Source organism: Aythya fuligula, chromosome 3 (genome assembly GCF_009819795.1).
Source record: "Aythya fuligula isolate bAytFul2 chromosome 3, bAytFul2.pri, whole genome shotgun sequence".
In the NCBI taxonomy this organism is placed as follows: domain Eukaryota; kingdom Metazoa; phylum Chordata; class Aves; order Anseriformes; family Anatidae; genus Aythya; species Aythya fuligula.
Window position 1 is genome coordinate 23063079 of NC_045561.1, and position 13804 is coordinate 23076882.

At 39.2% G+C, this 13804-nt stretch overlaps 1 protein-coding gene across 1 annotated transcript in view; it reads left to right on the forward strand.

Moving 5' to 3' along the window:
• The window catches only part of LPGAT1 (lysophosphatidylglycerol acyltransferase 1), a 66491-nt gene that overhangs the window by 16389 nt on the left and 36298 nt on the right, over nucleotides 1-13804 (forward strand). The window contains exon 2 of the mRNA XM_032185437.1: nucleotides 9627-9745. Within this exon, the coding sequence (XP_032041328.1) occupies nucleotides 9627-9745 (119 nt within the window). The remainder of the gene's footprint in view (nucleotides 1-9626; nucleotides 9746-13804) is intronic.

Genomic DNA, 13804 nt, shown 5'->3' on the forward strand with positions numbered 1-13804 from the left:
GCTCTGTATGTCGGGCTGATGGGACTTGCCTGGCAGGTCTTCCAGCCTAGCAGAGCACAGCTCCATAAGGCTTCATTCTGGTTCAGCTGGTGCTGCCGTCATCCCGTCTTCTTGATACCTCAGATAGGGCTGTCCCCCTCCACCCCCTTTTTTTTTTTTTTCCTTTTAATTACCAGCACGGATGCTCACATGATACTGCTCTAATATTTGGGAAGCAAAAGAAAGCCATTGCAACTTGCCTAACAGGGAAAATAGGAATCTTTGGAAAAAGAATAGGGGAAATAATTGAGGCCCTCCCATTTCACAGTGCGGAAGAAAACGTGCGTGCTTTTTTGTTTACTTACTACTACTCTAATCTTGAAGTCTTGTGTTTAAGTAGGTGGTAGATGGCTAAATCTGAACGTTAAGTAGTAATCTCAATGTCTTGGTATTTGAGTAAGTAAAAATTGCTTAATTCGGGTGTAACTGCCTGCATGCTTAGTGTTTGACATGCAGACAAAACAGTCTCAGTGAAGTAGCTTGTTTTGCCATATTTTGTAATACAGATAAAGATACAGAGGAAGACCTGAAGTTCTTCATCTTTGGATAAATATCTGAAGATATTGTAACAGTGAACGCAATGCTTTGTTGTGGCTGAAATACATTGCTGCCTCAAGTTAGCGTTGTTGCTTACTGACCCCACTCTTTGCCTTGGTCTGGTGGTGCCAGGTGAATCACATTCTGCATCTTACATTGGTAAGAATTGAACCATCCTTCAAATAAATTTACCTCTTTGCAGTTCTGCAGCAGTAGTGTCAGCAGTAAGACAGAACAACCGTGCCAGTTCTTATGTGAAATGTGCTTTGTGACTAGAGGCTGTTCCTGCTGCAGGATGAACTGGGCCCAGTGCTCCAGGTGTGGCCTCCCCAGTGCCGAGGGGAGGACCCTTCTGGCTCAGGGTCAGCTTGTCGGCCAGGACATCAGGCCTTTTTTTGCAAAGGTGTTCCCCAGGTGCAGGACTTGGCATTTCCCCCTGTTAAACGCTGTGAATTTCCTGCTGGCTTGTTTCTCCAGCCTGCCCAGATCCCCCCGAATGGCAGCACAGCCATCTGGCATACCAGCCGCTCCTGCCAGTTCTGCGTTGTCTGCAGGCTTGCAGCAAACTTGCAGAGGGTGCTCTCTGTCCTGTCATTCGGGTTGCTAACAGAGATGTTGAGCAGTGCCTGTGCTGGTACCGACCCACGGAGTGCACCCCGGTCAGTGGACTTTGTGCTGGGGGTGAAGATTCTTTTTCCTGTAACTTTCCATCTTAAAGCTCAAGTCCCAGTGTCAACGAACTGAATTTCAGAGTGCCATGTCCCTTGTCTGTGTTGTAAATGACACTTCCCCCTTCCTTCTTTTTTATTTCACATTCTTTTGAGATTGTGTATCCAGGGGGCTTGCCTCTGAATTATTCTGATGAGACTCCAGGAGGAAGCAAGTTCTCCAGCTCACGCAGCAGTTGGAAATTTGTATGAAGATATCCTGAGTTAAGGGATTGACCGTGGTGTTCCCATCATTGTCTGTGCTATGGAGTTGAAATACACAAAGGGCATACTGGTAGAAAAACCTTCTATGTCTTGTTTTTTGTTTAAAATTTCTTTAATATCTGTCTATGGAGCAAAAGAACACATGGACCAACATTTTTCAAACCAACTTTTTTTTCCATACAAGCAGTCTTGTGGGCCCTGCAACTTGTGCCATGTTTCTTTCTTAATATGTAACATTTTATAGTCTTGCTAAACTGCAAATCCTGTCTTTTATCAGTTTAAGAACTTAATGGAGGTCCACCTATTCAGAGCCTCTCTGATTTTTGTGTTACATAAATATGTTTCTTTACTTCCATCATTGCAGTGTTGCAGCTTGTTGGCCATCCTTCAAATATTTAGCCAGCAAAAAGCAAGTCATCTTTAGCTAGCCTCTGTTTCTCCTTTTGGTTTCCAGTAATCTCAAAGGCAGTCCCATAAATTGTGTGTCTTTGATAATGTTGAAAATCCCCATTTCTGAACATGAATTGTTTCTTTTCCACAATATAACTAGGAATGATCAGCATGTTACTGTCAGCTTTAAATATGAACTGAAGCGATAGCTGTTCATCTGCAGTGTATTCACTGTTTGTCACCAAGGTCTTAGAAGAATCTGAGCCATGTGCTTCTAATTAAATCATTTTTTGTCTGTCCTTTGAAACTCCTTGTGATTCTTTTAATATTCTAGCCTAGTTTTTTGTTTTTGTTTTTCCGTTTGCCTTTATAACCTTTACTTGTTCTGATGTTTCATTTCATGTGTTTAAAATTATGAAAAATTATTCTTCCACAGCAAGAAAAATTTGGGACAGTGGCCCATTGTTTTTCTTCTTCTTGTTCTGGGCTTTAAACAAATAATGATTCTTCTGGCCTCTGTATCATCTGCAATATATTAGGTATTAGGGCTTTAAGATATTATATTATTTCATGAATGCATTGATGTTCCTCTGGGTAGTTAAAGTTTAATGCATTTTATCTCTCACTGGGGAGGAACGTGCTGTACAGCTGGCTCTGTCTGCAAGTGGTCTGACTCATGAGCTTCGAGGTACTTCAAAAGGATTTCAGAGCTCCATCCCATTCTTCAGTCTTGGAGTTGCTTTTCTAATAATAGAGGCAGCAAAGCAGGCAGCAGGATTGCTTCTCGGCTGCCATGGTTTGTTACCAGCATAGCCATGAAAAGCTGTGAGCGCTGCCCATCTGCTGCCTCTGCTTGGAAGTGGTAACCGCTGTATTCGACCAGGGTTCCAGTTTCTGTGGTCAGAAGGAGAAGTAGCAGGGCTTCAGTGCCCTGTAATGCAAGCGGAGTTGTGGGAGTGGCGTAAGGTAGCTTTTGGAGACCTCCAGCAGGTATGGAGGGTATGTCGAGTGAAAGATCCATCCTCGTAAGATGGATGATATATTGGAACTATGCCTTAAGCATCTGTAACCAGCACAGCTCACCTGTCCTGACAGAATTTGACTTGAAAAGTTTTCTTATCATGTCAACTGATTGCCTTGCGTAGTTACGAAGAGAAGCAGCTCTTGGGATGATGCTGTCTGTACTGAAGTCAGTGAAAGATTTTGCTTCACTGAAGGTGAGCCAAGGTTTCATTTCTATTGATTCTCAGTCACACGTGGGTAGAATGAGCCCTCTCTTCAGCCGCAAACATCATCTCTTGTGCCAGTGAATTACAGAACTCAAGAAAACTGTGCCCATGAGGTCCTGAATGTGCATTCCAGGAAAATGAAGTCAATCCTCAAAAGTAGTCATCACCAGGGGCTATTTCTAAATGGAACTGCTGTGCTTTAGGAAAAGGATGGTTCTTGGGTTTGTGAGATAGGAGACAGGGCATCTCTGTTCTAATTTTCACTTGTTTTTACCACCTCTTATTGCCAGTTAATTGCAATACAGGGGTGGATGGACTTACAGCATAAATATTGTGACCACCAAAGTCCTCTTTTCCACAAAGCAGCAGTTTGTAAATTTCGGTCCTAAAAGGTAGAAGCTGAAAAGAACGGAACTGAAAGCAAAAGGAAATGCTCCTAAAATGAAACATGGAGGAGCGTGAAATAGTTTGCTACAGAAAAATTACGATGGTGACTGGGACATCTCGGTATATTAACAGATGCTGTACAACAGGCTCCTTTTGTTTGTGGGTTTCTCTTCCCCAGCTTGTTCTTCTCTTGCTTCTCTCTGATAAGTGTTTTTCTTGAGGGGAAATAAGAAAAAATTCTCAGTGGAGTCCTGAATTGAGTTATCTGTAAAAGACACTTTTTTTTTTTGGTATCAAAATCTTGTTTGAAACTATTTTTTACAACCTTAAGGTGTGTATATTATAATGGCATTAATATTTAAAATACTTCTGTTAGTAAAGACACATTCTTTAATAAGATAAACAAGACGATGAGTGAAGCTGAGCTTAATGATACCTGATGTTGTATGCACATTCTTTCCTTCCTTTTCTGGATTGTACTTTTATTAATCTACTGTGTGTCCTGTGTGTACAAAGACAATATATGAAGGTGTTCTTGGCAGTAAAAGTGAATCTTGAAAAGAAAGGGTAGCCTAGGAAGAGCTTTTTTCAAGGGTAGGAAGAGCGTTTTTCCTCTTTCCAATAGAATGTGTCTGATTTTATATAGTTTTTAAATGCCTTCTAGCCCTAAAATATTTATTTAAAAACAAAACTAATTGTATGCTGATTTACTTATCCCATTGTTGGTTTTCTTTTTTCCACCATAGGCAAGTATATCGATTTACAGAGACAAATGCCTTTAGCCTTTTAGTTAAGGGAGTAAAAAAACACCTTTAGCGTGTCTTTATCCACTTTTTTTTATGAGGCCAGGAGTGCAATTTCTTAATGGCAGCTGTCAAGGAATCCCATCTGTAAAGGAGACAGAAATGTATTTGACAACTCCATCTGAAACATGCTTTGACTGGACATTTGTGAACAACAGTAAAGCAAAAAACTTGCCAAATACAAATGCTTGCGCATGAGGAGGGATGTTTAAAATGTAGAAACCTGGTTGTCATGAGTTAAATTACTATTGAGTAGATAATAACAAGGTCCCTTATTTTTGAAAGCAGGGTGATTTTTGAGGAATCAAAGGAGACTGTCCATTAATAACGCCATTTATTTGTGACTAAAGCTTTGCAAGAACCACAAAAGGTGGTACTGTTCCGCTCTAAGCATTGCCAACCCGCAGCTTCTTGGAATTGTTTTTCTTGAAGTCTTGCTTCATGGATGTGTGTGACTACAAGTGATCAGAAGAAAAATAAATCATGGGGTGGGGAGTTCCGGAGTAAGAAGTTCTTAGCTTCTCTGATTTGTAGAGAAAGTTGTGAATACTCTGTGTAAGAAAATCTAAAAGGTAAATAACGTGGATACCCAAATCAGTTACACCTTTATGTATATCATAACTTGCAGATGATTTATCTAACCATTCTATCATAAAATCACAGAATTGTTTGGGCTGGAAGGGACCTTAAAGCCCACCCAGTTCCAACCCCCTGCCATGTGCAGGGACACCTCCCACCAGGCCAGGCTGCCCAAAGCCCCATCCAGCCTGGCCTTGAGCACCTCCAGGGATGGGGCATCCACAGCTTCTCTGGGCAGCCTGTGCCAGGGCCTCACCGCCTTCACAGTAAAGAATCTCTTCCAAATATATAACCTTAAATCTAACCTGTTTTAGTTTAAAGATCTTACCCCTTGTCCTATTGCTACACTCCCTGATAAAGAAGTGTTTATGGTGTTTGGGTTTTTAATAAAGGTAATTAGGACACTTAGAGTTTCCCTGCCCTTGCCATAAGCATTGGCCTTCTCATGTTTTTTATTTATGGAATTAATGTGGGAGCTTTCAGATTTGGATGATGCTGGTAAGAGAATTGCATCTGGTTCCTTCACATTTCCTAATGGCTGTTGAAATTTCTGGAAGGAGGTTTTCCTTTTTCTGCTTTCCAACTCAGTGGAGAAAGAAGTTGAAACCCAGTGTGATTTCTTAATAATAAGCCCAAGTGCTCACTAGAACTTAAGTCATTAATTTGCCAATAAAATTAATGCTGGTTCTTACTGCACACACGGTAGTGCAACTGTTAACTATAATGAAGAGGCAAGGGTAGAAAATCTTAAATGCTTTTGACGTTTTAAAGTGCAGCATGCAAAGTGAAGTTGTTCATATTAATTGCTATGCAAATCACAGGACTGCTTCACCTGTAGACAACGTGCAGAATACTAGGCTGTCATTCTTGCCAGCTATGTTCTGAAGTACGATGTAAAGCTGCTGAATTGTTAGCTAGCTGAGTAGTGATCTGCACAGCCTAATGACATGCTGCAATTAGAGTGCTTGAATATTTATTCATAGCATCACTTACATTCATGCAGTTATGATAAGGACATGATTACAAAGCAGCCACGTGTTCTGACAGCTTTCCATAGCTGCATTTAGATGTGCAATAATTGAGTTACAATCTGAAAAAAAAAACCTCTTTTATTGCTTTTATTTTCTTCTTTAAGCTTTGCAAGAGTTAGCTCATAAAAAGCTCAGTTTGCAGCTCATTTTATGAAATATTTTCTTAGTTTTAGAGACTTGTGTACGTCTTGGACTCGGAAGGAAAAGTCTTTCTGTCTTGCATTTACTTGCAGCTGCATGCTGTGTCTTCATCCTTTCCTGGAGAAACCTACCTTTTGCTTTCAAAACTAAGTCACAAATGAAGTCTCTCTTACAGCTAAGCCATTTTTGTGTCACTCCTGCTGGTAAAAGATTTCATTACTCATCAGGATTACTAGATTTGTTCAGTACTGAATTTACCGTGGCTTCAAATTACCAGGTTAAACTGATTTCCTGCTCCTCCCTCTCTTTATATTATTTCACTATGTTACACCACATTTACAGAAATCTAACTGTTACAGGGCTGTAGACACAGAGCTGGTATCGTTATAAAATGTGTCCTGGCAATACAAGGAAGTTGTGGAGGAATGCTTGCTGGGTTTCAGGCACCCTGAGCAACAAATATTTGTCTTTGAACTGTTTTTTTCTTGTTACAGTGGAGCAGAGCCCTGTTGCCGGTTCTGCTGCCATGCATCTGAGGCTGTGATTTGAGTGTTTCCAATTGGAATGGAGGAATGTAATGGCACAGGTATTTCTGAAAGAAAAATGCCCATTTTGAAAACTTGAGAGCAGTTGGAAAGTCTGAGAGGGACATTTATTCCTCCACTGAGTTTAAAGGGCACTGTGAATTTAAGCTAGATGGCTTTTTTTTTTTTTTTTTTTCTTCTTTAAAAAATTGTGGTAATGGCAGTGGTTCTTCTGCACACTTGTGGTTTGCTGTTCTGTTTCCCATCCAGAAATGCTATGTGAAGGACTTGTACAAACTGTTTCTTTTCTCCCTGATAATCAGCTCAATCAATTGACCATAAAACGATATTAAGCACAACAGACAGGTTGCCTGAGGAGAAATGGCAGAGGGAAAAGAAGCTAGAGGATGTACAGCTGAATCACTCTGATTTAGTAACTTGCTACCTGTCAGCTGAGCGGCAGAGGTTGAGCTATTAGTCTTACCACTTGATTTACTCAATTCATTTTATCTGTCAACTAAAGGATTAAATGAAACTTTTGTTAACCTTGCCACGGGACTCACCTTGGTACTACATCTCTGCTGAAACTCATTAGTGCACAGTAAGCTGGTTGAGTGTTTGCCCCATATTATATCTAACAAGAGCAGGTAGAATACTCTAGGTAGTAGCAGAAACTTATTTTTCCCTATTTTCACTTGACTGGGACCTATCTGAAAATGTCAAGATCACCTCTTAGTCTTTGCCTAGTATGCTACTCTTTTATTTATTTATAGATATATATTTATTTATTTATTTTTATTTTTTGCAAAACAAGCTTAAGTTCTCCTCTTCAGTTGTTTTCAGTAGTGTGTTACTTCTCATGACTTTGTTACGAACTTTACTTTAATCCTTCAGAAAGCTGGATCTGTGAAATGCATTCCAAGATTAAAAATAGGTTATTTTTCAACTGCTTTTTTTAAGCTGTTCTGTGGTAGAAGTGATTAATAATATAAACTGATGTGTTCCAAGGAAGTCTCTATGGTAAAGATTACCCCATCCCCAATGACAGATCTAGAAGTAAAATGGTTTTATTTGGTAATAATTAGACATCTGTGAGCCACCTTATATTGCAAATTCTCAATGTATTTAGTGCTTAGTTTTTGGTGCTTTAGTACTTCAGCTTTTGTTGGAAAGCTGCAGTTAAGTATGACTATTTGTGTATTGGCGCCTTAGTAAAGTTGCTGAAGTAATAATTCCAAAATGGGCTTAATACATTTTCTTTAAGACAGTTTTTCTTTCGTCTGACTTTTTTGCATTGTTGGGTACTGTTGTGCCCAGAAATGTGAAATACTTGACCGTGCACCTGCCTCATCAACTGAGATTGCAGCATCCCGGTGCTTTGTGCCTTCCATGGAGTTAGAGAGGACATCGGAGGATATTTGCTTGTAATCAAGGAGGAAGAACAAAGATGATCTTCAAAGTTCACACTGAGAAAAATGAGGAAGGACCTGTGCTTAGTTTGCCAGGGAGAGGAAGGAAGGTTGGACATTATGGGATGAACAGGCTTCCCCTCTCTGTATTTGTAGTCTGATTCCATCTACTTGTGACCAAGTAGAGTATTTTATTTTACTTTTTTATTTTTTTTACTTTTTTTTATTTTACTTTGTGCTTAAGTCTCAGGTCATACTGCTTTTGGAGCTGATGGAAAATAAGCAGCAAGTTTCAAATGTGTGATGCTAATTGGATTTCTGCGAGGACAGGGAAGCTATGCACGGGTTATTACTTCTTGCCTTCAGTGCATAGCCTATGGGTTTCTCCTCAGTTAAACTACAGCTGGGAGCACAGCAGAAGTATAACCCTTGAATTGTGCTGCAGGGAGGGCTGGTTGCTGCTGGGAGACCTTTTAACAAAACCTTTCTTAACTGGATCTTTAGGACCATAGTGGAGCTGACATACTGCCTTTGAGGTCAGAAATGGAGATAATAGCCAGTGAGAACCTCTTGAGGTCCTGAATGAATACAGAAAAATAATCATGTCCTACGTGCACAGGCAATGCATCTTACTTTTCCTTTTGAGCTTCATAGAACTGCTCAGCCTTTCCATCCTTCCCCTTTCCTTGAGCTGCAGTAACCATCTCTTGTTGGCGAGGGTCAGACTCTGCTCATCGGTCTCTTTGCCCCAGTAAGAGCAGTAGGTGCATGCTGGCCTTTGATTTATGGCAGGCGTTTTTGTTTTCCATCCTGTGTTCTTCTGCAGGAGGCCTTCTACTCTCTATCTATTTATTTTCTCTGTGATGATGCAACTAGCGATTTTAACTCCTTCTCCTCACCTCAGCATAGTTTTTGTGAGTATAGATATTGGATGATCAACAGCTGTGGCTTCCTCCTGATGTCATTCTTGCCACTGGAGTATCTGGTCTCTGGTCTACAAAGTAGTGACTAATAGTTTCTGTCATCTGAGCAGCTCGTTTTCTGAACCCACTTTCTTGCTTACAGCTAACTTCATTTGAATTACTAAGTTTGTTTAATGTAGTGTTTTAAACAGAATGTTCCAACTCAAGTTTTTTCTTTTTTTTCTTTTACCCAAGTAGCTTAATAATTGTATGTGTAGAAATGAAGCAAACTTGCCAAGTTTTAAAAAAAAACAAAACAGTAAAAGCAGCTTTTTTTTTTTTTTATGACATAATTCGAAAAATAAATCTAACGAAGCAAGATGGTTGAATTTGAAAGCTGGGTCAAAACCTTATGTAATTTTGAGACCCTAAATATAGAATGGTGTAATGACACAAAAAGATCAATCTCTGCATATGTCCTGATAGAGTATTTTTGTTTTGTTCTTATTCTATGCATGCGATTTAAAACTAAGCTGGATACCCTCTGCTTGGAGAAACGGTCTTGCTAATATAGCGTATCTTATGCTATGTGCCAATTTAAATTGACATGTAGCATGTAGGTTTCTTTGTTATAAGTGTGTGGGTGTGGATTTTTTTTTTTATATAGTGAAATTAGCAATGTGGTCATCACAAAGTTTACCTTTTATTTTTCTTTTTCAATAGTAGTGGAATGGGGTGATGATGTTAAAGCAGTATCGGAAGATGAAGCCATGGTGCTGGTGAACCATCAAGCAACGGGGGATGTCTGCACTCTGATGATGTGCCTTCAGGATAAAGGCACGGTAGGCTACAACTGGGGAATGGGCAGCTTCTGTTTGCAATTTGTAACCTTGGGTGTGCGTGTGTCTGTGTGCGGTGCTGATGACTTACTTTCTTTTGTCTGTTAATCCATCAAATAATCCCAAGGCTCTGAATACAGGAAGCTTTTTGTTTAGATTTCATTTAATGTGACATTACCTTGGAGCAGGTTTTTAGACCATAAACGTTGCCTTTAGGGAATGTCAGATACAAGCTGACTCAGTGTGCAGGTCCAGGTTAACATGGAGGGAAGCAGATCTCCTTGCAGGTAATCGTGTCCTCCACTCTTTCCTCTCACCATATGTCCTTCTGCAATTCATACCACCTTTGGTCAAACCAACACAGGTGTAGCTTCTTGGTTATGACTTTATTCCAGTGTAGAATTTTCCTCATGAAGTCAGGAGCAAGGTCTGTATGGGGTGTTGGTTGGAGTTCAGAAACTGGAAGTGACTCCCCTAGGGCAGCACATCCAGGCTAGCTAAGGTCAGAATTGCTTAAGCTCTTATTTCACAGACTCTCAAGCATTTCTCGGTGAGAAGTGCAATTAATGTCAGTCACTTCGTGCATTGGTGTTCAGAAAATTCATGTCTAAGAGTGTAGTGCCAGAAACTAGAGTAATGGATCTAAATGGAAAATTAAATCAATGAGGAAATTAGGGGAAAAGGGTAAGTATGATTAGGCTACAAAGGGTGAGGGACACACCTGGCAAGCTGAAAAGCTCCACCAGCTGTGTGTTGTTGGTTTTCGTGCTCTCATACTGTGGGGAAACAAGGGAAAAAAAACAGCTGCTCTTTGTTGCATTTGCACAGCTTGTAACTGACACTGTTTTTCTTAGTGTACATTAATATAGATTATGTATCCACTGTATCTCTACCAGTCACTTAACATTTTTTGTAGATTTTTTCCCAGATGTTACTTATGCCAGCAGAGCCAATTTGTAAAACAAAGGAAAAACAAACCCCCTCAAAGATTTGAATTGGAAAGTATCACAGTGCCACTCAAGGCTGAAGAAAGGGACTTACTTCTTCCTTTCTACTATAACCTAGAGAAGAAAATGTTCTAGAAGCACTTTTAGTTTCTTTTAATACCTTTGGGAATTCTCAAGTTAGGCTTGTATGGTATTCTGTACTATACCCAAATGAAAGGAAACATTTGTTCTGTCTTTTGTGATCAAGGTGTGACTGTGAAGATACAGTCCTGTGGATGTGTATGTCATATAACCCTGACTATTGAAGTCTCATGTGCTTTAAATATCACAGAGGTTTGTTGACTCATGTATGTTTCCTAGTGTGCTCATCCATATGTATAATTTAAGCCATGTTTATCCTATTTGTCTCCTTAGCTAAAAAGCTTCAGTCAGGACAAAGCAAGTTTCAGTGAGTGCAGAAGATCCTAAAAATGGAGGAAGGTTTTGAGGTGGCAAATAACCTTCACTACGGAGAATGTTATGTTTGTGGGCTTTTCGAAAAGAAAAGCAGCCTTAAAAAATCAGCATTTTTCCCTTAGAGTTGCTGTTGTTGCTCTTGGAATATACATGTCCAGAGCCTAGAGCGGCTTTAATATTTTTTTTAGCTAATAAAGAAAATAAGTACAAACTTCAACACATTCTTAAAATATTGCATGAGTGGTACAGCTGGCTAAAAATAATGAGAAAGATCAGGATAGTTTATCCTTGATAGAACTTGCTGAGTCGGGCACTTTTAAATAGCATGCTTCATATTTCTGACCAGGAGAGAATGTGAAACCATTGGGGGAGTGAGGGGGAACCTATCCAAAAGAAATCATTATATAATAAACTGCTATTTAAATGAGGCAAGTTTGTTTGGTTGTTTTTTTTTTTTTTTTTTTCTTTTTAAATACTGTTTAAACTTAACTCTGGAGTTACAAAAGATTAGAGTATTTTGTAACTTTGATATTTGTCTGTAAGTAACCAGATAGTAATTTCCAAGAATTGCTTTTATTACAACGGTTAAGTTGTGTTAGTTTCTAAACAGTTCTTACCACTTGGGAGACCTTTTTCAGCTCAAAGTATTTTGCAAAAGTGAAATGCTCATTTCCATCTCACGCAGAAGAGTGTACAGAGAAGTAAAATAACGTACCAAAGGTGGCCTCTCAGTGATAAGGCAGTGTCAGAACTAGGAAGAACTTCCTCCTGTGGCGCACCAAAGTGTTTTTTTTTTTTTACTGTCCTTTGCAAGGTAGTATGGACTGAATCCAGATTTAAGCAGCAAGCATATATCCATTTGCTGCTGCCTTTTTAATTGTTAATTTAAGAAGTCAGAAATGTTCAATTTAAGACTAAACTCTGTTTTTCTGTGTAGCAAAGTAGAATTCAAAAATTTTCTTGCAGCTTGACGATAGATTTCCTAAGGGCCAGGTCAGGAACTGTGACATACTTTTTTCTAGTGTTCTATAAATTCTTATATACAGATGATAGTGTTTCTTATCTGTTTTAAGCAAACTTAATCTTATTAAACACTGAGTTAAAATGCATTTGTTAATACATTTATTCCATTTCAGATTAACTTAGGTGGATAAAGAAAACTTTATCTTTTATTAGTGAAGTGGAACTTAGCTAAAAGTTATGCTTTAACAGAAGGGCTGGTCTGGTGTTGTTTGACTAATACCATAAGACAAGTCACAGAGAGCAAGGTTTCTGCTGAATCAGATGTGACCTTATTTCACTTTTTATATAGCTCAAAACGTTTGTTCCAGTTTGTGAGTGTTAAGGCAAACTCTTAGTAAGTTGGTTGAGGTCTCATAGCCTTTAATGCCTGTGTTAAAGAAGTAGATTAAAATATTGTTATTACTGCATTCTGGCTGGGTTAGGATTGATAAATTTGATTATTATTATTTTATTTTTTTTAATTAAGAACAGAAACAGTACAATGGAGAGAAAAAAAAAATGCATCTTGCAGCTTTTTTAGTACAAATGTCAAGACATGCATACCTGGCTTTCATTGTTGTTATGGACAGGTGCTTTAAAAATGAAAGTCAGTCTGTTCAGGTTGCTTTGTTATGAAATCTAAGCAGGGTGAAATGAAAACGGGCCTGTGAATAGGAGGCACCTACATTTCCTATTAACTCATTAAAAACTATTTTCTGCATCCTGAACTTTGCTTAAGTGGAACTGGTGTAGAAAAAAGGACCTGAAACAGCATCCAAAAATTCTCTGTCCATGAACACCTATGAGCCTACATTCAAAAATGTTGAGTATCTTTGCTTAACCTACTTGAAATACATGTGATTAGAGACCCACATGAGATGTGCTGTTTTGTTCCTGAGGACATTAATAAAAGTGCCAGCACCATTATCCTGCAGTTTGCTCTGCTCTGCCCTTGGTAGCAGAACAGAAGGAATACCCATTAATCTAGTTTGCTTTCTGATTGCAAACAGGATGATTGTGTTTTACCCTCTGAACTCCCCTTTTTTGATTTTATGTGCTTGTGTGTATTCATCAATTAACATACATAAAATATTTGTATTTCCTTTCTGTACTTTATAGTACACCACTGCACAGGCTTACAGGCAAATTTGTAATCACTGAGCTCTGAAGTTTGCCTTTCTGTAGCCCACTTGGCAGCAGTATGTATGTTTTGTCCTAGTTAAAACTTATGTTATGCCGGTCTTTGATGCAGTAGCATCACTCCTTCCCAACAAGACTGAGGAAGTCCAGGCAAGGTTGTTAGAAACTCTTGTGTCACCTAAAACATGGTGAGATGGGACTTCAGACCCTGCAGATCAATGATCAGCCTCCAAGATAAAACTACAGTCATCTGAATTTGTGATCTAAATGCCCAGCTGGCACACAGCCACAAAAAGTGCTCTGGGAGGAGGGAAGCCCCAGTATTGCTGGGCAGTTCTTCCTCTTGGATTGCCACACATAGGGACCAAGGCTGACTCCTCAAAAGACCCAAACTGTTTCTTTTCAGGGAAGCAGATTATTATGGTTGTTCATCTCCTCTGGCCAAGCAGATTATGTTGGCTTAGCTTCTACTTGGTAGAATAGAACAATATTTGTAAAACAGCCAAAGTAATAGATG